Source organism: Haliotis rubra, unplaced genomic scaffold, assembly GCF_003918875.1.
Source record: "Haliotis rubra isolate DU_JTF1 unplaced genomic scaffold, ASM391887v1 Scf16, whole genome shotgun sequence".
NCBI classification, from domain to species: Eukaryota; Metazoa; Mollusca; class Gastropoda; order Lepetellida; family Haliotidae; genus Haliotis; species Haliotis rubra.
Genome location: NW_025765558.1, coordinates 1719054 through 1746427, shown reverse-complemented (window position 1 = coordinate 1746427; position 27374 = coordinate 1719054). Strand labels below are relative to the sequence as shown.

The 27374-nt window shown below is 40.8% G+C and overlaps 2 protein-coding genes across 2 annotated transcripts; both read right to left on the bottom strand.

The window, feature by feature from the left end:
* On the bottom strand, positions 1–16451 carry LOC124271385. Its single transcript, XM_046706526.1, has 8 exons — positions 15776–16451; positions 14792–15244; positions 13773–13905; positions 12618–12736; positions 11559–11693; positions 6270–6363; positions 5878–5933; positions 1–3354 (listed from the first exon to the last, which is right to left on the bottom strand). Exons 2-8 carry the CDS (start codon positions 15180–15182, stop codon positions 1481–1483), a joined length of 2802 nt encoding a protein of 933 aa, XP_046562482.1. The 5' UTR covers positions 15183–15244; positions 15776–16451; the 3' UTR covers positions 1–1480.
* LOC124271319 (clumping factor B-like) lies at positions 15196–27275 on the bottom strand. Its single transcript, XM_046706414.1, has 11 exons — positions 27022–27275; positions 23016–23303; positions 20245–20388; positions 19584–19727; positions 18934–19077; positions 18409–18552; positions 17984–18148; positions 17593–17736; positions 16788–17058; positions 15851–16048; positions 15196–15244 (listed from the first exon to the last, which is right to left on the bottom strand). Exons 1-11 carry the CDS (start codon positions 27161–27163, stop codon positions 15196–15198), a joined length of 1833 nt encoding a protein of 610 aa, XP_046562370.1. The 5' UTR covers positions 27164–27275.
* Between the last annotated feature and the right edge of the window lie 99 nt (positions 27276–27374).

Below are 27374 nucleotides of genomic sequence, written 5' to 3'. Positions count from 1 at the left end.
AAAGATCAACATTTTATTTTGTAAACAACTTGTGACTCAAACATAACAATTTGTCAAACATATTCATAACATTATTTCTATGATCTACAAATGTACAGTACACCTACTACAATGTATTCAGTTACAAAGACTACATAAATATTCTTAGTTTTCAAACTCCAATCTCCATGAACACCCTGAATGAATATCTTTTACTCTAGCCATTGTCACACATCTTCTAACAGAAACATTTGGACCAACAAACAACAACCTTAAGTGATGGCCATTGTTTCTCTTTCACTTTAACCATCTCACACTGTTTTAACCATTGAAGTTACCTCTTCTCAATAACAATTGGCACTTTGTATTGTAAGCAGTCAAAAAATAGCAGATTCAACAGGAAAACAAAATTGTATCTACATATTTCTAAAAAAGAACATTACACATGCACATTCAAACAAACACCATAAATACAGCTGAAATGAGGAGCGAAAGAAACCAAGCTACTCAGTTGATTTTATCAGTCGTTCACATAATAATTGAAAATTTCTTAACTTACATACAATGAGCTGTACCTACCAACAAAGAATACTTCTATATGGTTTTATTTAAAACTTTTAAATATTGACAGTGAATGGGTGTCCTACACACCTTATCTTTCAAATCAATAAATTGTCTTTGGGGCAACATATTGCAACATTTCAAAAACATGGTAAGGGTCTTGTTGCAAATTCAGTTGTTATCCCAATCTTCATTGAAACAATTTATTTTCACACAATACCCAGCCACAAATTCCACTTTCTAAAAGGTAGCTTTAAAAATTGATGATTAAAAAGACATATAAATTCGAAAAAGAGTTGCTTCAGTTTGCAACTACATAAAAAATAAAGTGTTTTCTTTCTTTTGGCCCCAAGTCATATGCTGTCTGTCACAAATTAACAATGGCAGATGGACCACATGACATACAATGAATGAAACGCATGTTTTAATTCCTAAAGGGACAAGTAATGCCCCTCTGTAGTTTATATTACTTACGGTTGAATGATGTGCATGTTGTAACATTCTTTAGCGGACAAATTCGTCCCTTTCTGTCATGTAAAAGACGGCAATGTTCAAGGCTTCTTAAGACAGTCTGACAAAAGTTCAGTGTCACACTTAAAATAAGATTTATCTTGGTTCTATCTTCGATATTATTTTAGATTCAAGAGCTGTTTTCAGGAACTTCAAGTGAATGCTGGAAATGTCGAGGTTATAATTCTCACTAGTCACATTCTGAAGAAAAAAACAAGGTCAGACAGGTCTGTTGATAAATCATAAAGTACCGTGCCTCAGAAATGACACCCAAACTGTCAACAGAAACCATCCTCCTATTTATAATCACACTCTTCATGAACGATTCACGTTGGATACCTCTTCAAAATATCATCATTATCACACTACCATTACATTACAGTGTGACCCTGTCTACTTCAGACACACATCGGAGTGCCATATTTAAGTCTCAGGACTCCTCCACATCAGATGTCCGGTCAGAACTACACTCACTCTCCGAAAGCTCACTGCTTTCAGGCGTTCCTTGCGTGTAGTTACAGTCACTCAAATACAAACTCGACTCAGTTATCTCCCCTTGGAAAAGGCTGTCGTTTCGCCCAGGATAGCAATGTTCAGTTTCAGATGGTGTGGCAGGTCCAGCTGAATGATCAATCCCCTCCTCCTGATAACTTATGGTCAGTTTAGGAAAGCTGACTGTGTTGTCAAGATCCGGCATTGTCTGTAATGATGTTGATGTGTCCAGTGACCGGAAGCTGGTTCCTCTACTCCCATCTGTTGGCTCGGTAACTTGAGACAGGGATTGGTAGTAGGAGTCTGAGAACACTTCACTCCCAGAAGACAACTCTGATGCAGAGGTTTGTCTGTTGTTACTGCTGACGTTGCCTCTTCCCAGATTCACAGGTCCCTCTTCAGTTTTGCCAAGGACTTTACTAGACGTGACCACCATCAGCTCACTAGAGTGCTTCTTCCTGCCAAAAGTCAGGGAGGATTCATCCTCATCTGCCTGCATAATATCCGAAGGCATGATTATATTCATACGTGCTATCTTATCAACTTTCTTCGGTGTACTGGTACTAGGGTTTACTTGCTGGGTGACAAATGCCGTATCAAAGTGCTCGTGAAGTGCTGCCTGTTGATTCCCGTCTTTGATTGTCAGTGTCTTTGGAAATGCATACTGTCTATGAGTTGGGCTGACTGGAGGTCTGATCTTAAGCTGCCTGCTAGTGTCTTCAGCTCTCCTTGGTTTGGGTACAGGCTTCCTGTCCTTTGAAACATGTGGACTTCTCATATCTGTCTGTGTAACGAGCTGTTGTTTAAAACCCTGGGATCCTGTTGGAGATACTCTTCCAGTCTTAACAACAGGTCTGTTCCCTTTAGGATCAGAAGTTTCACCAGGTGCTTTCTTACCAGAAACTGACTGATGACCAGCAGACATTCCGGTATTTGGAGATTTGGTCAACTTTGCAGTTTCCTGTTTTAGGGGGGATTTAGTCTGTTTGATGGATTTAGTTTTCCTTCTGGGGGATTTTGCAATCTCCACATTCCCGTTTGGTGATTCTGTTTGTGCTGATGATATGTCCGTCATGTTGGTATCCTTGGCAACAGGAAGATTTGATTTAAGCCTTGCAGCATCAGATCTCATCTGAGATGAATTCAAACCTGTGGACACAACTTTGTTTGAAATCTGTGACTCATTTTCGATCTCAACCATACACTGCTTTGTGAGATTCTCCGCAACTATGTCTAGAGCCTCTTGGGCAAGTGCCTCCTTTTCAACAGAAGCTCTTCGCTGTTTTAAACTAGCTTTGTATTTCAGTGTCTCGATATATTCTTGTTCACTTTTTGATGTGGGAGTGTAGACTGGCTCCCTTCTTTCTCCTGAGGGTAGATTCTCATAGATGTTTTCAACCTTCCCACTGACCATGTCCTGGTAGCCTGATTCTTCATCGTAGGATCCTGCAGGATTATGCTGATGGATGATGAAATTTTTTGGAAGTGTGTCCATGGTCATGTAATCAGACTCATTCTGTTGATAATTTTGACTCATATGTTTGTGCGGGGGACTTGGATATTTCAAGAATTTGCCTTCATATCCACCTGAAGCATGACCACTTTCATAGCCTCCTCTAGGGTTCTTCTCTTCCTGGGAGAGGTTAAAACCATCAAAGTCAACATAATCATGTTCAGTTATCTCAACAAAAGATCCATCATTACTGACAATGCTTGCGTTGGAGATGTCGCCTTTGTCTTCTGGCCTGTCCGCTGGTTTAGGTTTATTATCTGTTTTGGCATACTTCGGTTTTTTCTTTGTCTGTGATTTCCCTTCAAGAAAATACATATAAATTAAATGCAGTTTTGCCAGAGTAGTATTTTAGTTTTATTCTCTGGGTATTTCATGATTGGGGATAATAACTGTGGGGATTTTACTGGACACTCGCTAGGGTCATGCTCAATGAAGATCTGGGTCAGAATTGGTCTTCAGTAACCCATGCTTGTTGTAAGAGGCGACTAACCAGGGCCTGTGGTCAGGCTTGCTGACTTGGTTGACACATGTCATCGCATCCCAATTGTGTAGATAGATGCTTATGCTGATGATCATTGGACTGTCTGGTTCAGACTCGATTATTTACAGACCGCCGCCATATAGCTGGAATATTGCTGAGTGCGGTGTTAGACAACAAACAAACCAATCAACTGCTAGGGTCACACTTGTGTAGGTCTGTCATGGAGATTGAATTGCACTTCACTGGGTGCTGATGACTGCACCAGTCTCACATACAAGGGATGAGAGGACCCAGGAAATCTACATCAGTCTTGGCCAGTATAATCAATAGCTGATGGCTGCAGTACAATGAAACAAGGAACATGGCCATTTAGTGAATAACATAATTAATAGGACATACTCTAAGATGCTTCTGGATAAACTTTAGACAATATTTTCTGTTGCTTGGTTTGGGAATCTATCATTCTTAAATATCACAAATATGGGAATACAGCTATATCATAACTTGATGTTTGAAGGTTTTTCAGTTACTATTGAGACTAGTTAACAAACAAAAATAATTACAATCACTATCATTTCTCTGTCTGAAAGTGACAGGTGATAAACAGTCATAGATTTATACCTATAAAGCAATACCTGTCATCATCAATAATAATAATTGCTAAACCGAAAAAACTTTAACATCACACAAGAAATCGAAATGAAAATGAAACTTTTTAAAAATTATTTTCGTCTATTCCTACCAGGACTTAAAATCAATAGTACCAGCTCTATCACCACAATTTTACTATGAATAAACCCCATCAGTATAAGAATGTCTTGTTTGTTTGTTGTATAACACCGTACTCAATATTCCAGCTATATGGTGGCAGTGTGTAAATAGACGAGTCTAGACTAAACAATCCAGTGATCAACAGCATGAGCAAATGGGATACAATGATATGTGTCAACCAAGTCAGTGAGCCTGACCTTCCGATCTCGTTAGTCACCTCTTAGCCATATTAGATTGAGTTGAGTCAGAAAACCATTGATACATACAAAAGTTCTCCCTAACCACATGCTTCATAATTTACTGCAACACAAAATTTGATTTACAAAAGAAACCCTTTGTGGATGTCAACTTTTTAAAATTGCAGTTAATTTAGTCATCAGTAGGTGGGTAAGCTGAAATTAAGATTTTAAGTCAGTATTTTTTATTTAAAGGTCAAATTACAGACCTACCCATCTTTGCATTGTTTGAGCTCTTCCTGCCTGGTTTCTGAGAAGATTCAGAAATACTAAAAGCTTGAAATTAATACAACCTGTCTTTTCAACACCACATTTACAACTTCTGAGAGATATTTACTGGTATCAAAAAAATTAAAATGAGTGTATATTTTCAAACATTGATATTAACTAATTCTAAAATTCCATGTTGTTTCACAAAAGAAAAAAAAGAAGATTTTTTTTCTGTATACTTCTCCTTTAAGGAAAAAAATGCCAAATGAACTTCCAAGAATAAAGGGATATGCAGTTTTAAGCACCATTATCAACAACCTGGAATGGTTTTTACTGTATGAAAGACACTGTACAAAATCATAAAAAAAATCATTCTGCAGAACCAACAGAAGTCAATAAGGGAGTGTTCATAATATATGTCCGTGTGTGTGTGTGTGTGTGTGTGTGTGTGTTGGGGGTGGGGGAAAGATGATGATTTTTATGATGAAGCATGTACAATGTGAATGACCCCCCCTGCATGTCATGTACAAAATCAATGACCCCTTCCCCTCCCATAATTTTTAAGCATAATTTAAAAGTATTTTCATGTATAAAATTGCTGACACCCACCCCACCCCCAGTACATGAGTACAAAATAGCTGACCCCCTTACCTCCCCAAAACAATATGGGTGACCCCTCCTTAAAATCACCCTCGTCCCCCTACCTATAGATTATGAACGGTCCCATAGAAGAAAACAAATGAGGGTACCAGGAACGCCTATAATTTCTTGGAATTAAGGGGCTGTGGGGTAGCCAAGGGGTTAAAGCGTTCGGCCGTCATGCCAAAGACCGGGTTTGATTCCCCACATGGGTACAGTGTGTGAAACCCATTTCTGGGGTATCCCGCTGTGATATTGCTGGAATATTGCTACAAGCAGCGTAAAACCAAACTCTTATAAATGTAATGACTTAAAATATGGACACTGTCTTCATCCAGACAGAAAATTATGTTTGTGAACATTCACTATTTCTGAGAAAATACTGACCACATTCTTCACAAATCAACAGTAAATTTCAAGTCAATGCCATCTTTTGTACAGCCAGTTATTATGAGACTTGGGATATTGTCTTCTGCAAGGATTACCTTTCTTTTTACACTGGATTTCTTTTGGGGAATCAATCTTAGCTTTATGCAGGGACCTGGAAACGAGAAAGGTCACATAAGCATGTAAAACAACAATTGAATAACCCTTAAGCTTTGTGAATTGTATTGGAAAATCTGTGAATCACATAACATTCATTCTTCTCATAACCCATGTCTTAGACAGTGAGACAAGCCAGGAAACACAAATATTTGGTGGGCTAGAGATGAAAAATGGTCAAACACTACAATATTAAGACATTTGTTTTTTGTGTTTCAGTTTATGGGCAAATGAAAATTACAACACACTAGTACATAGGACTAGCACCCATTCCATGACATATGATCCAATATTGCCTGTTTAGTTGTGTTGATTTCCAACACTATACACCTACCTTCTCAGGAGGCACAAGGCAAGCGCCAAGACGACCACCAAGGCAATGATTAATGCGATGACGGCCCCGATAAATTTGTGTGAATTTAGTGGACCTGAAACCAAAAGACAGTGGTACATTGTATCAGAAAAAGGTTATCAAGGCCAACATCAGTCATTGCTAAAGCTGAAAAGATTCGCTAATTAGCACATGTTATGTCATATACATTTGAGTGTAGGTTGCATGAAGATGCAATGCAAATAACCTGTTTACTGACAAAGACAGCTACAACATACAACAGCTAAAAAGCCTGAAAATCTACTATCTAAGAACATCTGACTAGTACCAAGGTTTCAACTAAACAATCTTAGCACAAAGTTGACTGTAATTCCAATTCTTTAAGATTGACTTACGACTATCATAGCGCTTAGGTTGCTTTGAGGAATAGGCCCCTGACTTTGGGGTTGTGCAGGGCCTGGATGTTTTGGTATTTGTGTAGGGTGATGGGTAAGGGGCGATGGTGGGGGAAAAGGTGATGATAAGCATGAGGGTGAGGGTGTTAGGTAAGGGTGATGGGTGGGGGTGATGGTAAGCATGAGGGTGAGGGTGTTAGGTAAGGGTGATGGGTGGGGATCATGGTAAGCATGAGGGTGAGTATCATGGTAAGCATGAGGGTGAGGGTGTTAGGTAAGGGTGATGGGTGGGGATCATGGTAAGCATGAGGGTGAGGGTGTTAGGTAAGGGTGATGGGTGGGGGTGATGGTAAGCATGAGGGTGAGGGGTGTTAGGTAAGGGTGATGGGTGGGGTGTGATGGTAAGCATGAGGGTGAGGGTGTTAGGTAAGGGGGTGATGGGTGGGGGTGATGGTAAGCATGAGGGTGAGGGTGTTAGGTAAGGGTGATGGGTGGGGGTGATGGTAAGCATGAGGGTGAGGGTGTTAGGTAAGGGTGATGGGTGGGGGTGATGGTAAGCATGAGGGTGAGGGTGTTAGGTAAGGTGATGGGTGGGGATGATGGTAAGCATGAGGGTGAGGGTGGGTGGGGGTGATGGTAAGCATGAGGGGTGAGGTAAGGGTGATGGGTGGGGGTGATGGTAAGCATGAGGGGTGTTAGGTAAGGGTGATGGGTGGGGATCATGGTGGGGATTTTATGCATGGTAAGCATGAGGGTGAGGGTGTTAGGTAAGGGTGATGGGTGGGGGTGATGGGTGGGGGTGATGGTAAGCATGAGGGTGATGGTTAGGTAAGGGTGATGGGTGGGGGTGATGGTAAGCATGAGGGTAAAGGTTGTTAGGTATGGGTGATGGGTGGGGGTGATGGTAAGCATGGGGGTGAGGTGTTAGGTAAGGGTGATGGGTGGGGATCATGGTAAGCATGACTGACTGACTGAGTTTAGTTTTATGCCGCTTTTAGCAATATTCCAGCAATATCACGGCGGGGGACACCAGAAATGGGCTTAACACATTGTGCCCATGGTAAGCATGAGGGTGAGGGTGTTAGGTAAGGGTGATGGGTGGGGATCATGGTAAGCATGAGGGTGAGGGTGTTAGGTAAGGGTGATGGGTAGGGGTGATGGTAAGCATGAGGTTGAGGGTGTTAGGTAAGGGTGATGGGTGGGGGTGATGGTAAGCATGAGGGTGGGGAAGTATCATGTAAGCATGAGGGTGAGGGTGTTAGGTAAGGGTGATGGGTGGGGGTGATGGTAAGCATGAGGGTGAGGGTGTTAGGTAAGGGTGATGGGTGGGGGTGATGGTAAGCATGAGGGTGAGGGTGTTAGGTAAGGGTGATGGGTGGGGGTGATGGTAAGCATGAGGGTGAGGGTGTTAGGTAAGGGTGATGGGTGGGGGTGATGGTAAGCATGAGGGTGAGGTGTTAGGTAAGTAAAGGTGGGGGTGATGTGATGGGTGGGGGTGATGGTAAGCATGAGGGTGAGGGTGTTAGGTAAGGGTGATGGGTGGGGGTGATGGTAAGCATGAGGGGTGAGGGTGTTAGGTAAGGGTGATGGGTGGGGTGATGGTAAGCATGAGGGGTGAGGGTGTTAGGTAAGGGTGATGGGTGGGGGGGGTGAGTGATGGTAAGCATGAGGGTGAGGTGTTAGGTAAGAGGTGATGGGTGGGGGTGATGGTAAGCATGAGGGGTGAGGGTGTTAGGTAAGGGTGATGGGTGGGGGTGATGGTAAGCATGAGGGTGAGGGTGTTAGGTAAGGGGTGATGGGTGATGGGGTGATGGTAAGCATGGGTGATGGTGGGGGTGAGCAAGGGGTGATGGGTGAGGGTGTTGAGGTAAAAGGGGTGATGGGTGGGGGTGATGGTAAGCATGACTGTGATGGTGTTAGATGGGTGATGGGTGGGGGTGATGGTAAGCATGAGGGTGGGGGGGTGTTAGGTAAGGGTGATGGGTGGGGGTGATGGTAAGCATGAGGGTGAAGGTGTTAGGTAAGGGTGATGGGTGGGGGTGATCATGGTAGCATGATGGTGTGTTAGAGTAAGAGTGATGGATTTAGGGGGGTGATGGTAAGCATGAGGGTGGGGGTGTTAGGTAAGAATTGATGGGTGGGGATGATGGGTGCATGAGGGTGAGGGTGTAGGTAGAGTGATGGGGTGATTGGGTAGGGGTGATGGTAAGCATAGAGGGTGAGGGTGTTAGGTAAGGGTGATGGGTAGGGGTGATGGGTGATGGTGTTAGGTAAAGAGTGATGGGTGGGGGTGATGGTAAAGCATGAGGGTGAGGGTGTGATGGGTGGGAGTGATGGTAATTAGGGGTGATGGTGATAGGTAAAGGGGGTTGAGTAAGGGGGTGATGGGGCATAAAGGGTGATGATGGTAAGCATGAGGGGTGAGGGTGTTAGGTAAATGATGATGGGTGGGGGTGATGGTGATGAGTGTTAGGTAAAAAGTGATGGGTGGGGGTGATGGTAAGCATGAGGGTGAGGGGTGTTAGGTAAGAAGTGATGGGTGGGGTGATGGGTGATGGTGTGATGAGGTGGTGAGGTGTTAGGTAAGAGTGATGGGTGGGGGTGATGGTAAGCATGAGGGTGAGGGTGTTAGGTAAGGGTGATGGGTGGGGGTGATGGGTGATGGTGTTAGGTAAGAGTGATGGGTGGGGGTGATGGTAAGCATGAGGGTGAGGGGGTTAGGTAAGAGTGATGGGTAGGGGTGATGGGTGATGGTGTTAGGTAAGAGTGATGGGTGGGGGTGATGGTAAGCATGAGGGTGAGGGTGTTAGGTAAGGGTGATAGGTGGGGGTGATGGTAAGCATGAGGAATGGGTTGTTAGGTAAGGGTGATGGGTGGGGGTGATGGTAAGCATGAGGGTGAGGGTGTTAAGGTAAGAATGATGGGTGGGGGTGAGGGTGATGGTGTTAGGTAAGAGTGATGGGTGGGGGAATTGTGATGGTAAGCATGAGGGTGGGGTGTTAGGTAAGAGTGATGGGTGGGGGTGATGGGTGATGGTGTTAGGTAAGAGTGATGGGTGGGGGTGATGGTAAGCATGAGGGTGAGGGTGTTAGGTAAGGGTGATGGGTGGGGGTGATGGTGTTAGGTAAGGGTGATCGCTGAGCGTCATGGTAAGCATAAGGCAGATGGGTAAAGGTGAGGATAAAGGTAAAGGTAAAGGAAAAAGTAAAGGTGAGGGTTGTGGTAATGGTGAGGTGAGGATTATGGTGATGGTAAAGTTGAGGTGATGGTGAGGGTAAACATGATGAGGTGAGGGTGATGGTGTGGGTAAAGGTGAGGTGATGGTGATGGTAAAGGTGAGGTGATGGTGATGGTAAAAGGTGAGGTGAGGTGATGGTAAAAGGTGAGGTGTGAGGGGTGATGGTGAGGGTAAAGGTGAGGTGAGGGTGATGGTAAAGGTGGTGGCGGGGATGGGGGTGATGGTGAGTGTAAAATGAGAGGTGAGGGTGAGGGTAAAAAGTAAAAGGTGAGGATGATGGTGATGGTGAGGGAGTAAGGGTGAAGGTGGGGGTGATGGTAAAGGTGAGGTGATGGTGAGGGTAAAAAGGTGAGATGAGGGTGATGGTGAGGGTAAAGGTGGGGGTGATGGTAAAGGTGGGGGTGATGGTAAAGATGAGGGTAAGGGTATAGGTGAGGAGAGGATGAAGGTGATGGTTAAGGTGAGGGTAAGGGTGAGGTGAGGTGAGGGTAAGCGTAAAGGTGTGGGTAAGGGTGAGGGTGAGGGCAAGCATGAGGGTGAGGTTGATGGGTGAGGTAAATGTACTGGCTGAGGGTGTTTGGTGGTGTGTATGTTTGGTGAGGGCTGTGTGTGTGTGTTTATGTTCTGTATTGGGTGTGGGTGTCATGTTTGGTGTGTGTTATCGGTGGTGGTGGTCGGTTCACGGTTTGGGTGTTGGTCTAGGTTGTGAGTGTTGTGGTTGTAGTGGGTGTTCAGTGTTGGTGTGGGTGTAGCGTTGGGAGTTGATGTGGTTGTGAGTTTGCAGGTTGTGTCCTTATGTGTGTGTGAATGTGGATGTTGTGTGTTGCTGTGGGTGTGGCATTGAGTGTTTGTGTGGCATTGTGTGTGGGTGTGTGCGTGTATGATTGTGGATGCTGTGTGTTTGTGGTATTGTGTTGGTATTGTTGAGTATTTGTTCTGTGTTGGCAGTTTTGGAGCAAATAGTCGATGCCGGCAATGAATTTTGAGGTTTGGGTTGTCTACGTGGATAAGCAGATAGATTTGGCCTACAAACACAACTGGCAAATTCATGCATGCTAGATGTTGTACAAAGCGTGATCAATTGTTGATTTTCAGTTAACAATATGTATGTGATCAAATCCTACGAGACACCATTAGTTGATAGTATGAAGAAAGGATTTCAAGAAATCAGCTGTCACCATATTTACAACAGGTCTTCTTTTCAGTCAGAATGGGATAGGAGTGAGTACAGGATACGACTCCATTGGAGTGAGTGAGTGAGTGAGTGAGTTTAGTTTTACGCCGCACTCAGCAATATTCTAGGTATATGGCGGCGGTCTGTAAATAATCGAATCTGGACTGGACAATCCAGTGATCAACAACCTGAGCATCAATCTACACAATTGGGAACCGATGACATGTGTCAACCAAGTCAGCAAGCCTGACCACCCGATCCTGTTAGTCGCCTCTTACGACAAGCATAGGTTACTGAAGGCCAATATTCTAAAACGGATCTTCATGGGTCGACTCCATTGGATGCTTAACAGGTAACATATTCTGAATCCATAGGATGAGGATCGACATTACTGATTTTCAATCCACCTCCCTCCTCCACCAGTCACAAACAACATATGCTCATTATAAAAATTGCCAATATTTACTTGAGAACAGAATACGTACCAATCTCGCAGAAAGGGCCTCTGTACTTTCCGATACATCTGCACTTGTAGTTCATGATGCCGTCAAACTCAGGGTCTTGCGTAGTCTGGCAGATTCCTCCGCTTTGGCAGTGATGGGTTTTACAGGTGTCCACCACTAGAACAATCATAGATCTTTGTCCTGTTTTGTTTCATACAGACAGCAATATTTCATCTTTGCCAAAGCAGCTTAAATATTTGAGCCTGGACCTGACATAACAATCGCAACAATTCACATCAATGGGGTACATGACAGTCAGCTATGACACACTGTTTTCGGGTGGGTGTGTCACAGATGTTTGGCACCCAATTTTCTTTTTTGCAAAAATAGTGATTTCCTCATAATTAGGGATGTCACGATACATAAGTTTCATGAATTGATACGTATCATGATACCCATGTCACGATTCGATATTATTACGGCATTATTGCATAAATTTAGTTACATTTTGAACATTAACATTTCATATTTTATAATTGTCCATGAAATTAAAAAGTTCTAATTTCCCATCTTTGTGCATGAAAAAAAATCATTTAAAACTCTCATAACATCAAAAAACATGATAAAATTGCAAAATATAAACGATACATAAACATATTTAAACTGATACTTTCAAAACTAAATATCGATACAGTTTTGAATGTATCGATAATTGTATGGTCTTAGAAAAAGTATTGATGCATCAATGTATTGTGGCATCCGTTCTCAAAACATAAGGTTGGAAAAAGAACATTTAAAAGAAATATAGTAGAGGCAGGAGCTTTTTAAAAGGTAATGACTTTGCAATTGTAATAATTTACTATATTATATAGACAGCTAAAAATAGTTTCTATTAACACATTCTGGTTCACAAAACACATAAAAACTTTGTTTTCTATTCTGATACTTTTGCACATTTCAATGGGGGGGGAGGGAGGGAAGGAGGTGGAGGAATAAAATATAGTTTGAAAAAATGTCTAGACCACAAAGACGTAGCGAGGATCTATTCTATCCTTGAATACCACTGTCCACTGAGTTATGAATGACCTTGAGAAGACTTACTGAGAGTGTCTTGTATTATATGGTGAGTGTTGTTGTTAAGTAGTAGAACACAACGATACACTCCCTGGTCAGCGTATCTCGCATCAGCAACACGGAGAGATGATCCAGACATACGCATCCTGCAAGAAAACACATCTCTCTGTACATCCCTTGTATCTTCAATTAAATGGTTTATGGATCATATTTATGGCTGAGTGGGTAAGATGGCTGACTTTATGTGCTGGCGATTAGGTGCCTGACCCTGAGAGTGTGGGTTTGATTCCTGGTTGGGACTCACCCCAACAAAAGTACAAGAAGTAGTAAAGATGCCCCATAGTATTTTGCTGCAGACACAATACAGTTATGCAATTTTGCTGTTTTGTTGAGTTCCCAGCATCTATTGGTTGTGCTTAAGATCAGGCAACTTTATCCCATTGTTAATAGTTTGTTTGAGTGGCATTCTATAAGTTGGTGGTTTAGAGATGACAAAACTTTATGGATGATCATGCTTGAAAATGATAATGTGAAAATATAGAAGTTGATCATCCATAGAGTTTTGTCATCTCTATTGTTAATAAAGTCTCAGTTTATCTGATTTCCACACCTCAGAATTGCAAGTAGATATCAAGCAGCCTTTTACATCGCTCACTTCAGTGGGAATTGATGATCGGGACATGTGCAATTATTTTGTCATCTATCCATTACCGATGTTAACAGAAATCAGTATCATAGAAAAAAACCACACTAGTCACTCTTGATCAAAATCAAATGAGAACTGGCCTCATGTATTCTCACTGAGACCAGACTAAACATGCTGTTTGAACATTTGTCACAAATTAGAAGACAATGGCAACCCTGCAGAATTTACTTACCTGAGACAAAGTTATGGCCCACAAAGCTCCTACAATCTGTATTATTCTGTCATGCATGTTCAATATGAGAGCCATATCTGGTGTCCCCCGCCGTGATATTGCTGGAATATTGCTAAAAGCGGCGTAAAACCAAACTCAGTCAGTCAGTCAGTCAATATGAGAGTTATCCCCCTTCAAACATCCGAAAATAAGAACTGGTTATTGTGAAAAGTTTACAAGTAGAAGACAACTGAACAAGAACTAAAAATAAAAATCTTCCCACCCTCCCCCTGCCTCAACCAAACCACCCCTTGACAAGGCCAACCTTTTGCTGCTCCTGAGGTGAGAGATGCGCTGGTTCCTGGGCGTGATCCAGTAAATCCTGTAGGGGACCAGGCCTGGTGGCACTGCACACTTTACTTCCACAGACTTGCCTTCCGACACATACACAGCATTATCTAAATAAAACAAAACACACTAGCAGGGTTCCCACATTTTTGTGAAAAAAACCATTCCATGATTTTCCCATGATCTTCTAAGACAAATACAGCTGTTTTCAGACACAACAATATATGTCCTAGGGTATTTTGTTACCTTTAAACATATATTACTGTGTCTGAAATAATACAATATCTTAAATATGGCCTCCCAACTCTGGACGAGTCAATCTGGTATTCAACAGCATGAGCATCAGTATATTAACACAGTTAAGGGAATGATGACGTGTCAAGCAAGTCAGCGAGCTTGACCACCCGATCCCGTTAGCCGCCTCTTAGAACAAGCTTTGGTTGCGGAAGACCAGTTCAGACCCAGATCTTTATGGGTGCTTAAAATAAAGCACGAAAGTAAAGGGTTTTTTGTCATGGGCCTAATGGTAAAGATTTAGAGGTAGTGAGTGTGTTGTGGATGGTACGGTGGGGTCAGTTTATGGTGGGGTGGGTGTGTGGTGAGGTGGGTCTGTGGTGGGGTCGGTTTGTCTGGGGATGGGTGTGTGGTGAAGTAGGTGTGCGGTGGGGTCGGTTTGTCTTGGGATGGGTGTGTGATGAGGTGTGTATGTGTTGTGGTGTGTGTGTGGTGTGGTGGGTGTAGTGGGGGTGGGTGTGTGGTGAGGTGTGTGTGTTGTGGTGTGTGTGTGGTGGTGGGGTATGTGTGTTGTGGGGTGGGTGTGGTTTGTGGGGTAGAGGCACTTACATCTGAATATAATAGGAGCAAACCTAGGACCCCCTCCTTAAATTTTGAGGCATGAATGTGGTGTTTACTGAGATGAAGAGAACATGAAAATAGGATGAAACATTGTAAACGATAGTAAAGCTTGTGCAGCTGTCTATCATGCAGACAACATACCCAGGTTGCATACTACGCCAATACATGGTCCAAACTCTACATCAGCTCCAGGACACAGAGTCTTGTTGTCCAACGGTTGCTTCAGAGAATTCACACATATTCTACTCCTTTCCCTGTGTCCCTTCCGACACTCTTTACATGATGTCCAGCCACTCCATGCTGACCACGCGTATCCTGATGATGTGTGCGTGGAGTTGGATGACCCTTGCATGGCAAACTTCGTATGTAATTTGACCTTGTTTCCAGACTTTCGGTGGAAAAGTAGATGGCCCAAGAGGGTGCTCTTTCGACTTGAGTTCTCGCATTTAGGTGAAAAACAAAGTTTTATTTCAGATGTTGTTCCTTTACAGTGGACTCTCACAGATGAAGTCAGACACATCCTGGTTCTCATTTGGTGGCCATTATCACATGTTGCTGTGCAGGGAGTCCACTGGCTCCAGGATTGCCATGTTGCTGAAAGAACAGTAACAACTAGATGTGCATCCAGGTCACCAACAATTGGGGAAAATATGGTTCCAGTAACCATTCAGTCTCTTTTCATTAAACTTGCACTATGGCTTTTGTAACCATCGCATTACTTGTGCAAATCTTGCTGAGGGGATTGTTGTCGGCACAAGCACTACAGAATTGTACCTGAGGTATCTTCACTAGTTTCTGCAAAAACAATCTGCTACGAAATTGCCATCTATCTGGTGGCAACGGTCATACTACAAGTCAGTGTTGTTGTTCCACTGTCTGATTATTACTTAGGGTGGGAAAAGCTACCCAGCAAAGATCCATGCTGTAATTTCACAATGAATCCCAATCAACCACATGCGAGAGTGACCTAATTAGACCCTGGCCTGACATCCCAATTTTTCAACAAACCAATAATTTCTTAAAATCAGTTAACCACACAAGTCTGTGACCATAGCCACTTGTCCGAAGTACAGGATTAAATAGAGTCCTCTAACAAATTAGCAATCTGACAAATTATATTCTTACCTGGGCAGGGAGTAAGCACACAATGGGAGAGATCAAAATTATTGCCAAGACACTGACGATGAGACTTCGACTGACACTGACGATGTCGCAGCTTGTACCCTCAGCTCCCACAAGTCAGGGAGCACTTCCCCCAGGAGGTCCATGCTGACCAGGGTGGAATGCTGAGACTCTTCTTTATGGGTTCCAGGCACAGTTTCCGTACTGCTTTCTCCGTTTTGGTCATTGTTACATCTATCATATGGCTCATAGTAGAAGGAGCAATAGGATGCACAGCTGATACCATACTTGCCATTTTATGCATGTTATTCTGAATGTCAGCAAGGGTTTTTCTTACAAAACCTGATATCCTGTTGACAACAGTGTCCAAATGTTTCACTTCAGTGGATATGTGTAGTAGATCCGCAACTTTGACAGATTCCTGAGGAATAAGTACTGACTCCGGTGACTTCATTTCCCTTGGCCTATCATGTTCATCGGTGTGCTTTCCAGGATCTGTTTTACGTAAGTGGTGACCACCATGGTCAAGACCTGAAGACCCTTTGATTCCTTCAAAACCATGAGACTTATGTAAATGTTTCTGGTGACCTCTGGCTCTTAAGAATTCTTTAACAAGATATCTGTCCTTTTTATGACCCTTATGGCTATTTGAGCCATGGAAATCATGTCGATGTATTTTGTTTTTCATTGGGCCCGAGATTCATGACTGGAATGTTTATTTCCTCCATAACCATTTTGTGAATCTGTTTGGTCCTCATGTTCTTTGTCTTTTGGAAACACATGAACAGGATTTATTTTGTTAACCTTTTCGTGCATGCCATTATGTCTGTGATGCTTTTTGCCCTTCAAGAATACATGAACTGGATTTGTTTTGTCAACCTTTTCGTGCATGCCATTATGTCTGTGATGCTTTTTGCCCTTCAAGAATACATGAACTGGATTTGTTTTGTCAAAGTTCTCATCTCTGCCATTTTGTGTGTGATGTGTATTGTTCTTCAAGACATGGTTTGGATACGTTTCCATACTTTTATCACGGATGCCACTGTCAGAGCTTGGGGAGTCATGCATTTCATCCTCAGGTCCTTGGTTCTCGGAATCATAATCTGAATCATTCATAGGTCCTTGGTTGTCCTGTTCTTTGCTTTGGTCATCAGGATCTTCTTTAGATTTGAAGTTGTCTCTCGTCACACCCTGTCTTTGGTGGCTATCACGCTCTTTGTCCTTCAAGAATTCCTTTGTAGACTGTGTCTGATCAATATCATGTGTTTGACTTTCCATTCTGGAATCTGTAATGTTGCAATCATAAAATGGATCATAAAAGTAAAATGGACAAAAATAGGTTTTTATGCCTATACACTACAAACTAATAAATCCAACATTATTGTTTGATCATAACAAATGAACCTGTGCCAATACTTGTGCAAGAACTGGATCTCAGACTGATTCTCAGAACAGCAGCAATAGCAATAATAACAGTGCCAAATACATCCAACTTCACTTTACCAAACATATTTTTGGCATCATATGCAATAGATTTTATTGTTATATTATAGATATCATAAGCAGTGTACTAGACCAAACAGAATATGACTACACTTGGCTTTGGACTACCAGCTAAGTGCAAAATGCATTGATGCAAATGATGCTCAGCTTATGGAAAATATGGCCTCAGAAACCGATGGAGCATCATGCAAGACTGAATTTCTGCAATGACATTTACTTAGATGTGTTTGGTCTTCATGTTTTCTTCCTTTTTGGAATATATGAAAAAGATTTGTCTTGTTTTCCCCAAAAAAACCTGGACAGATTTGTTTCTTTACCTTCTTCATTGATGCCACTGTCAGAGCCTGCGGACTCCTGTGTTTCATCCTCAGGTTCAGGGTTCTCGGAAAAATCTCCTTCATCATTCATGGGTCCTTGGTTGTCCTCATCTTTGCTGGCTGTTTTACTTTCAGGTTTGGAATCTTTAGTGATGGAATCACAAAAGATGGATCTTAATGGTAAGATGGATACAAAAAAGATTTCATACCCAATACACTACAAACTGAAATGACATATTTGTTTCCTCGTAATACATGAACTGGAGGAAGAAACTGTTTTTCTGCTATGACAGCTGTCTAAATATAGCTTCAGAATGACTCATTAACAGTCAAAGTTTTAGACAACAATAAATAAATGCAAATATCTTTATACATATTTCCCCTAAAAAACCTGGACAGATTTGTTTCTTTACCTTTTCATTGATGCCACTGTCAGAGCCTGCGGACTCCTGTGTTTCATCCTCAGGTTCAGGGTTCTCGGAAAAATCTCCTTCATCATTCATGGGTCCTTGGTTGTCCTCATCTTTGCTGGCTGTTTTACTTTCAGGTTTGGAATCTTTAGTGATGGAATCACAAAATTTGGATCTTAATGGTAAGTTGGATACAAAAAAGATTTCATACCCAATACACTACAAACTGAAATGACATATTTGTTTCCTCGTAATACATGAACAGGTGGAAGAAACTGGTTCTCTGCCTGATTTTCTGATATGGCAGCTGTCTAAATATAGCTTTAGAATGACTAAACAGTCAAAGTCTTAGACAACAATAAAATATATATGTAAGAAAAAACCCATGACATATTCGTTTCTTTACCTTCTTCATTGATGCCACTGTCAGAGACTGGGGACTCCTGTGTTTCATCCTCAGGTTCAGGGCTCTCGGAATAATCCTCTGCATTGTTCGTAGGTATTTGGTTGTCCTCATCTTTGCTCTCTGTTTCACTTTCAGGTTTGGAATCTGTAATATTGGAATCACAAAAAATGGATAATAATTATAACAGTGAGTTGGATACAAAATTGGTGTTCCATACATCTGGGTAAATTCACCATATCTTGGTGTCTGGTCTGGTTAAAATCCATTTTGGGCTGGTAACATTTTGAGGTTACCAGCCCTGGTGTCTAATGGGTTTTGGCTTATTATACACTGCCAATACACAAACTGAAATGACATATTTGTTTCCTCGTAATACATGAAATGGTGGAAGAAACTGGTTCTCTGCCTGATTTTCTGATATGGCAGCTGTCTAAATATAGCTTTAGAATGACTAAACAGTCAAAGTCTTAGACAACAATAAAATATATATGTAAGAAAAAACCCATGACATATTCGTTTCTTTACCTTCTTCATTGATGCCACTGTCAGAGACTGGGGACTCCTGTGTTTCATCCTCAGGTTCAGGGCTCTCGGAATAATCCTCTGCATTGTTCGTAGGTATTTGGTTGTCCTCATCTTTGCTCTCTGTTTCACTTTCAGGTTTGGAATCTGTAATATTGGAATCACAAAAAATGGATCATAATTATAACAGTGAGTTGGATACAAAATTTTCTTTATGCCCAATAGCAGTGTATGAAATAAGGCCCGTCCGTCCGCCCGAGACGGGCTAAGATTCTGACGGACGGTCTAGATTTACAGCTAGCCAGTCCGATGGTTTGGTAAAAAGTTTAGGTGTTCCATACATCTGAGTAAATTCACCATATCTTGGTGTCTGGTCTGGTTAAAATCCATTTTGGGCTGGTAACATTTTGAGGTTACCAGCCCTGGTGTCTGGCTGGGTTTTGGCTTATTATACACTGCCAATACACTACAAACTGAAATGACATATTTGTTTCCTCGTAATACATGAACTGGTGGAAGAAACTGGTTCTCTGCCTGATTTTCTGATATGGCAGCTGTCTAAATATAGCTTTAGAATGACTAAACAGTCAAAGTCTTAGACAACAATAAAATATATATGTAAGAAAAAACCCATGATATATTCGTTTCTTTACCTTCTTCATTGATGCCACTGTCAGAGACTGGGGACTCCTGTGTTTCATCCTCAGGTTCAGGGTTCTCGGAATAATCCTCTGCATTGTTCGTAGGTATTTGGTTGTCCTCATCTTTGCTCTCTGTTTCACTTTCAGGTTTGGAATCTGTAATATTGGAATCACAAAATATGGATCATAATTATAACAGTGAGTTGGATACAAAATTTTCTTTATGCCCAATAGCAGTGTATGAAATAAGGCCCGTCCGACCGCCCAAGACGGGCTAAGATTCTGACGGACAGTGTACATTTACAGCTAGCCAGTCCGATGGTCTGGTAAAAAGTTTAGGTGTTCCATACATCTGAGTAAATTCACCATATCTTGGTGTCTGGTCTGGTTAAAATCCATTTTGGGCTGGTAACATTTTGAGGTTACCAGCCCTGATGTCTGGCTGGGTTTTGGCTTATTTCATACACTGCCAATACACTACAAACTGAAATGACATATTTGTTTCCTCGTAATACATGAACTGGTGGAAGTAACTGGTTTTCTGCTATGACAACTGTCTAAATATAGCTTCAGAATGACTCATTAACAGTCAAAGTTTTAGACAACAATAAATAAATGCAAATATCTTTATACATATTTCCCCTAAAAAACCTGGACAGATTTGTTTCTTTACCTTTTTCATTGATGCCACTGTCAGAGCCTGGGGACTCCTGTGTTTCATCCTCAGGTTCAGGGTTCTCGGAATAATCCTCTGCATCATTCGTAGGTATTTGGTTGTCCTCATCTTTGCTGTCTGTTTCACTTTCAGGTTTGGAATCTGTAATTTTGCAATCACAAAACATTGATCATAATAGGAAGTTGGATACAAAATAAACTACAAACTGAAATGACATATTTGTTTCCTCATAACACATGAACTGGTGAAAGCATCTGGTTCTCTGCCCGATTGCGATATGGCAGCTGTGTCAGTAGAATAATACAGACTCAGAAGGTCCCAATGACAATCTGTCAAAACCGTTTGTGTTTTCTTCCCTAATCTTGGCTCTTGGTACCATTTTCAGTAGATTTAGGGGATAACTGTACTGTGTTTGACGAATTGGGGACATATACCGGTGGTTATATAGACACAAATTTAGTCATAACAACAACGCGTAAGCGGCTATATAACCACCGGCATACGTCCCCAATTCGTCAAACACAGTACAGTTATCCCCATTCTAATTCAACTCGTTTTACGCTGTTTTTTTCGAGAAAGAAATTTATTATTTAAACCAGGTCAAAGTTCCTCTAGGTCAAAGGTTAATCATATCACTCCTTGAACTTACACCATTGCCAGAAAAAGTAGTTCCCTATTCAAACTTCAACATGTTTATTACGTGCACTGTCTAAATCTGACAATGATGAATAAATGATAGTGTTACAGATAAAACGGACGGAATTATGATGAAACCATTCTCTAGTTTTCAGAAATGAGTGGCCCGCCGATACCTCAACTACGGGCCATTATCAGTTCTGTTGTGAAATGACGTCACGCTCCATAATGACGTCATAAATCTTGTTTCATGATCTAACAGTGTTGGGTCAACAGTCCGTCGCGATTAAGTTGTTTAAACCTAAAATTAAACTTATGATACTGTTTTGTCTTTTTTTTAACACACATTCCACCCATTTTAGCTGGATAGGGGAGTTAATTGGCCAAGGGCTTCTGCAAATGACAATGCCCTGAAAAACAGCGTTACCCCAATTGTGTAGGAATACAGTCGAGCACCGTTGTCTCGATATTCATGGGACCAAGAAAAAATATCGAGTTATCCGAACTTCGAGACATCCGACCAGGGCATATCATCACATATCACTATGAAAAAAAAAAACGCTTCTCAGTATGTTTTGATTCGAAACTATCATCCGCAATCAGTAGTGTTTAGTCGTAACAGCGAGTACTTCCTTATTAAATCCGATTAACTACCTGTAATTAGCATGGTGATACTGAGTTAATTTTGAGTTGTGATTGGCAAGGCAAGACTTCCCTGTTGTTTTGGTAGTGACTTTAATCCGGAAGTTTATGTTAGGTACAGCAACAATGCGAATGCGTGGATGACATCCGAACTGTTTCGTGATTGGTTGCTAGCATTTGACAGACAGATGCATGTACAGGTATATTCGCACGTGTTATTGACTTGACTACTCTATTTGACAAGATGATATTTATGTATGCATCGTTATTTGTTGATGTCTTTTCAATAAAGATTACGTCTGAGATCTATTATGTTCGTTTCTTTGTATGTCGTTTTACATATCTTCTGTGGTTCAGATATCCGGAAATTTGTTTATCCGGACAATTTAGAAAAACACAAGTGTCCAGATAAACGGGGGACAACTGTACATAATGCAAGTATGCAATATCTGGGGTTTTTTGCAGTTCCTGTAACGAGTGCAACCTGGCTTATAGGTTTGGCTCTACCATCAAAATTTTGGTTGCACCATAAAATAATGTCACTGATTCTAAAAAGTAACATAAATATTTTTCTAGCATATTTTCATAACAAGTATTCAGTATAAAATACATTCAACAGAATGATAAATGATGAATGATTCAATTTTGCATTACCTATATATCTAAATCTTAATGATATGATTACTGCTATGTAGCAGATTCATGAGTACACAAATGTCTATGCTGTAACAAGGAGAGTAACGCATTACTTCCAGTCACTTCCTACCCAAATAAAACATGATGAGAGCTACAAGATGTTGGAGGATTTATTGTTACCGGCACCTGTGTATGTATGTATATAAGTATTTGATTCAGGTAACATATGACTCAATAACAGACAGTGCCTAAAACATTTGAGTTTACAAGCACTATCTAGGCTCTTGGCATCATTTTCAACAAATGATATTATCTGGATAATATTCGCTGAGTATACAAGACCAAACAGAATATGACTAGATTTGGGCTTCGAACTAGAAGCTAAACTTGCAGACACCAAGCATTATGAAAATAGTACTTCGGATAAAGTAAATAGAGATTATTACACGAACAAGTGTGTCATACGAATAAAACAAACTTTTGCACGAGTTTCGTATAAGTCGTGTGGTACACTTGCAAGTGTAATAATTAATTTATTATCCATTTTATTCATGTGCATTTGTGCAGTAAAACAAGGTAAGCAAGTGTGACTGCCTAGTTCATTGACGTCACGTTCAATTGTTTAATGACGTCACAGACGACGAAACACAGAAACAATGGTTGCAAAAAAGTAATACGTGCGCATGTGCACATATGATATTAATGACACTGGTTATGTTTCACCATATGGATAATAAATATGGTCTATGAAATGGATGGTAATAATACTTTAGGGGAAACCCTAAAACATACAATGTTTGTGATGTGGTGCTTTTCGTGCTTCAAGATTACAAGGACAGGATCTAATTCCTTACCTTCGTCATCGATGCCAGTGTCAGAGCCCTGGGTGTCAGGTATTTCATCTTCAGTGTCTAAGTCCTTCTGATCTGAATCATTCACAGGTCTTTGGTTGTCCTGGTCTTTGTTTTGGACATTTGTTTTATTCTTTGTTAAGAATACTTGGGCAGGATCTTCTTTAGATTTAGACACATTGTCTCTTGTCACGCCTTGTCTTTGGTAGTTATCGTGTTCTTCGTCTTTCACGAATTGACGGGAAGGTCCTGTATCACTAATACCATCTGTTTCACCTTCATTTCTGGATTCTGTCATTTTGAAAACATAAAATTAATTATAAAAGTAAAATGCATAAACAAGCGATTTTATGGCACACAGAATACAAAGTGAAAACTGAAATGATTTGATTCAAAATACCAGAATAGCTCATATAAAGTCAGTGCCTGAAACACTTGAGTATACCTGCACTATCTTGGCGCTTTTTGGCATAACTTTTGGTGAAATTATCAAATATATTGTTATGCAGGGGTGGAAATAACTTTAAAATTGCTAGTGTACTCTGGTACAGTGGCACATGTAAAATCACTTGCCCTGACAATTTTTCCACTATACTGGCCATTTTCTTGTTGACTTTTTAAATAAACAACATAATTAACATTGGATTATCAACTGGACACCGGTACAGTGTGATATACAAATTTGCTTGCCCGACAGAAAAAAACACTGGACTCGGGCGTCGGGCAATGGGTTATTTCCACCTGTTATGATATGGATTATATTTGCTGATTATACCAGACCAAACAGAATATGACTAGACTTGGTCTTCAAAATAGGAGCCAAACTTGCAATCGGCAACAGATGTGAAAATACTACTTGGCATATAGCAATTATTGTGCCCAAAATGGATGGTTTTAATATTTTTTGGGCCTGATCTTGAAACATAATTATAACCAATTTGCTTATCTGATACAAATGTCCACATTTGGGTAGGGTCTTTAGTCTTATTAGCAAGTGACTTCAGTGGTAGACACCATTGGTCATATTATTCTAGTCCAGAGTTCATTCAAGTGAGAGACTGAGTGAGCGAGTGAGTGAGTTTTACACCACTTTTAAGTTTTATGCCGCTTTTTGCAATATTTCAGCAAAATCGGAGGGGAATATTTCAGCAAAATCACGGGAGGGGACACCAGAAATGACCTTCACACATTGTACCCATATGGGGAATAGAACGCGAGTCTTTGGCGTGATGAGTGAACACTTTAACCACTAGGCTACCCCACCACCCCAGCTCATTCGAAGCGGGCTTCACACATTGTACCCATGTGGGGAATCGAACCCAGGTCTTCGGCGTGACAAGTGAACGCTTTTACACTGCCCTAAAACTGACAAGAACAGGTTATACAGTTATGTTGTAAAGAAAAGGGATTGGCAAACAAGCTCAGTGAACTAACATAAATGCCGATCCCGAACATGTACATTATTATACAATTATCTGGGCTGACTAAAAAAACTATTATTGGAAATAGTGTTGATGGGAAATCTGTATCATCAATAATGTATTACACAAAGCTACATCTTTATACATGGGCCACTTCTAAAATATTTTCAGAATGCCTTTTTGTTTGTAATTCCTGCAGAAACGTGTCATCACTCACTGTTGACATGAAACACATAGAATTTTTGTTTGTACTTTAATATATATTTTTGCTCCAAGTTTCTCCAATATTTATACATAGCTGATTATCAATCTCTATAATGTGTACTGACAAATTTCTCTAAACTGGCCTCTTCATTCAAATAGAAGTTTTAAGTCACCAACAGACAAACACTGATGGGAGGTGATTTCAGAAGGAACAAAAAATGATTATCAGTTCTGTTTATGAGGGCTAAAAGTTTGATTTTACACAGGCCTGTTACTTTGCTATATTGTACTGGCACTTTCATGTTTTAACTGGCCATTGGCCAACAGACCAGTGGCTAAATAAAACCCTGGACCCAAATGCATCCCATTTCTATACAAAAAATAATAATTGCTTGCAAGGAAAGGTGCACAATCTCCAGGCCCTACTACACTCTATACTGGAAATAGGTGGCAGTCAAGGCAAATATATTACTTCAATTTCCATGTCTCTAACTAACATTGTGTGAATCCATTCTGCTAAAACAAGCTCTGTTAAACCACAATTACTTATTAAATTCTCAATTGAAACTTAATATCAGTGATGATGATGGTGGTGATAACAAAAGATATGAGAAGCCAGAGATGCACAGTAATCATTACCCTGTCCGCTGAATCAAATTCTTGACAAGAAATATTAATGTCAAGCAAATAAAGTAATTTTCATGTTACAGTACAGTGCACCACCCTATTTTCTTAGTGTATCAGGGCTCGATTAAAAGAAATGAAACCTACTTGCACCCAGTGCAACCTTAGGTAGAAACCTTGATGCATCAGACAAAAAAAGGTTGCACCTGCTGCTCAATATAAAATCTTGTATAAAATATGATGCTTGAGTTTTGGTGGTAATGATAGTTTAGAACATTATAACAAAAGAAATCTGGGACTGATAAGATAAGTTATCATACTTCCTAAAATTTCATGAACAGTAAGTCCTTCAGTCACTGCTCATACAGTCATCAGAGTCACTCTTCCAAGTCAGTTCCTCATCATTCTGTTTTCCAGCTGAAGTCTCAAAAAATTACTTGCACCTGGTGCATGTTAGACTAATAACTAGGTTGCACTTTGTAATATTGGGTTGCACCAGTGCAAGTAACAAAGCACTAAATCGAGGCTTGGGTATGATGATACTCACATTTAATGTAAGCACCTATGAGAGTAATTATTGGTTGTCCAGTCAGACAGGAGTTTTGTGCCTCACAGGAAACCCCTACTCTGATATACCAACTTTAACAGGAATTTGAGTAACATTTTACTGGGCCCTTGACAACTACCATTGGTTTTACACAGCACAGACATGACAACAATAACATTCCCTCCTTGTAAAATAATCTTGACAAAAATTCCTGCAATTAAAGTTCTTGCAGTACACAGTCAGTACTCTACACCATTTCATTACTTTATTGGACACTTACATTCTCACTGTTTGATTTGAAATTAATCGTTTGGGTCTAACTAGGTCTAACTAGGTTTATATCAAACATGTTGAACTTGTCTAACTTGTCTAACTGGACCATGCTCTGGTAATTAAGACTGCCAAAGTACATGACAGTCTCATGAGTGGGTCATAAAATAACTTAAAACAAATATTTGGCAATGGTCATGGAAAAGGGACATGATATGATTGGTCAAAACAAAACAAAACATTGTATTGAAGTGTGTTTTTTCAGGGAGGATCATGAAAAAATTAAAGGGACGTGGGGAGGGTCAGTCAAAAAGATGCAAAGCATTGGAAGGGGGTAAGACTACAGAATACTGGATATTTTCCACAATCTTTTAAAGCACACAAGTCTACTTTTGGTTAGGGTTTATAGTGTAAGGGTAAGGGTCAGGGTCAGGGTCAGGGTAAGGGTAAGGGTGAGCGTTAGGGTTAGGGTATTCTGTAGGTGTACCAACATCTGAACTACCCATCCCCAATCCAACCACTGGGAAGGCTACAGAATACCAGATACATTCCGCCATCTTTGAAAGCACCGAGTTTACATAGGGTTAGGGTAAGGTATAGGTTTAGGGTAAGGTTTCGGATTAGGGCGACCTGACACTAAACAATATGGCTGGTAGGTATCCGGTATTCTGTACCCAACCACCGGTCCCCAAATTTGTTCTGTACCACCCGTCCCCAATATTTTCGGTAAGTTTACAAGCTTCACAAGCTTCCAACAAGAGAATATTTACCAAACAGCTCTGCTTCTATCCATAACAATAGGTCCCAGATTACTATCTAATCTTATTCAAACTGTGATCATATAATAAAATATGGTCTCTGATTCAACTGATTGTTCTTACGCTGTTACGTTTTAAACTAATGTGCATCCGAGCTGGGCATAATCTGCGTGAGATAGACTTACGTTTTGATTCTGTGATTTCAATTTCACGATCATTTTCAGAAACTCCTGAGCTTACAAACGATGGAACGACAAACAAAACGACAATGGAGACTATGAATAAAGTGTGGTGTCGTGGAAGAGTCGAAATTTTCATCTTGTGCATCCTATCTACTCTGCGATAGGCAGCAGAAGGCCATTTCTGTAATAACGTTCAAATCCACTACATGAGCACCATTTTGTCCGCGGTCGTTGCTATGACACTCACGTGACGTCATATATAAGTAAGATTACGTCACAAGAAACACCATTTCAATTCAAAGTGATTATTTCTGTGTATTACGAATTAAAACGTAATTTTATACATTTGTCGTGTG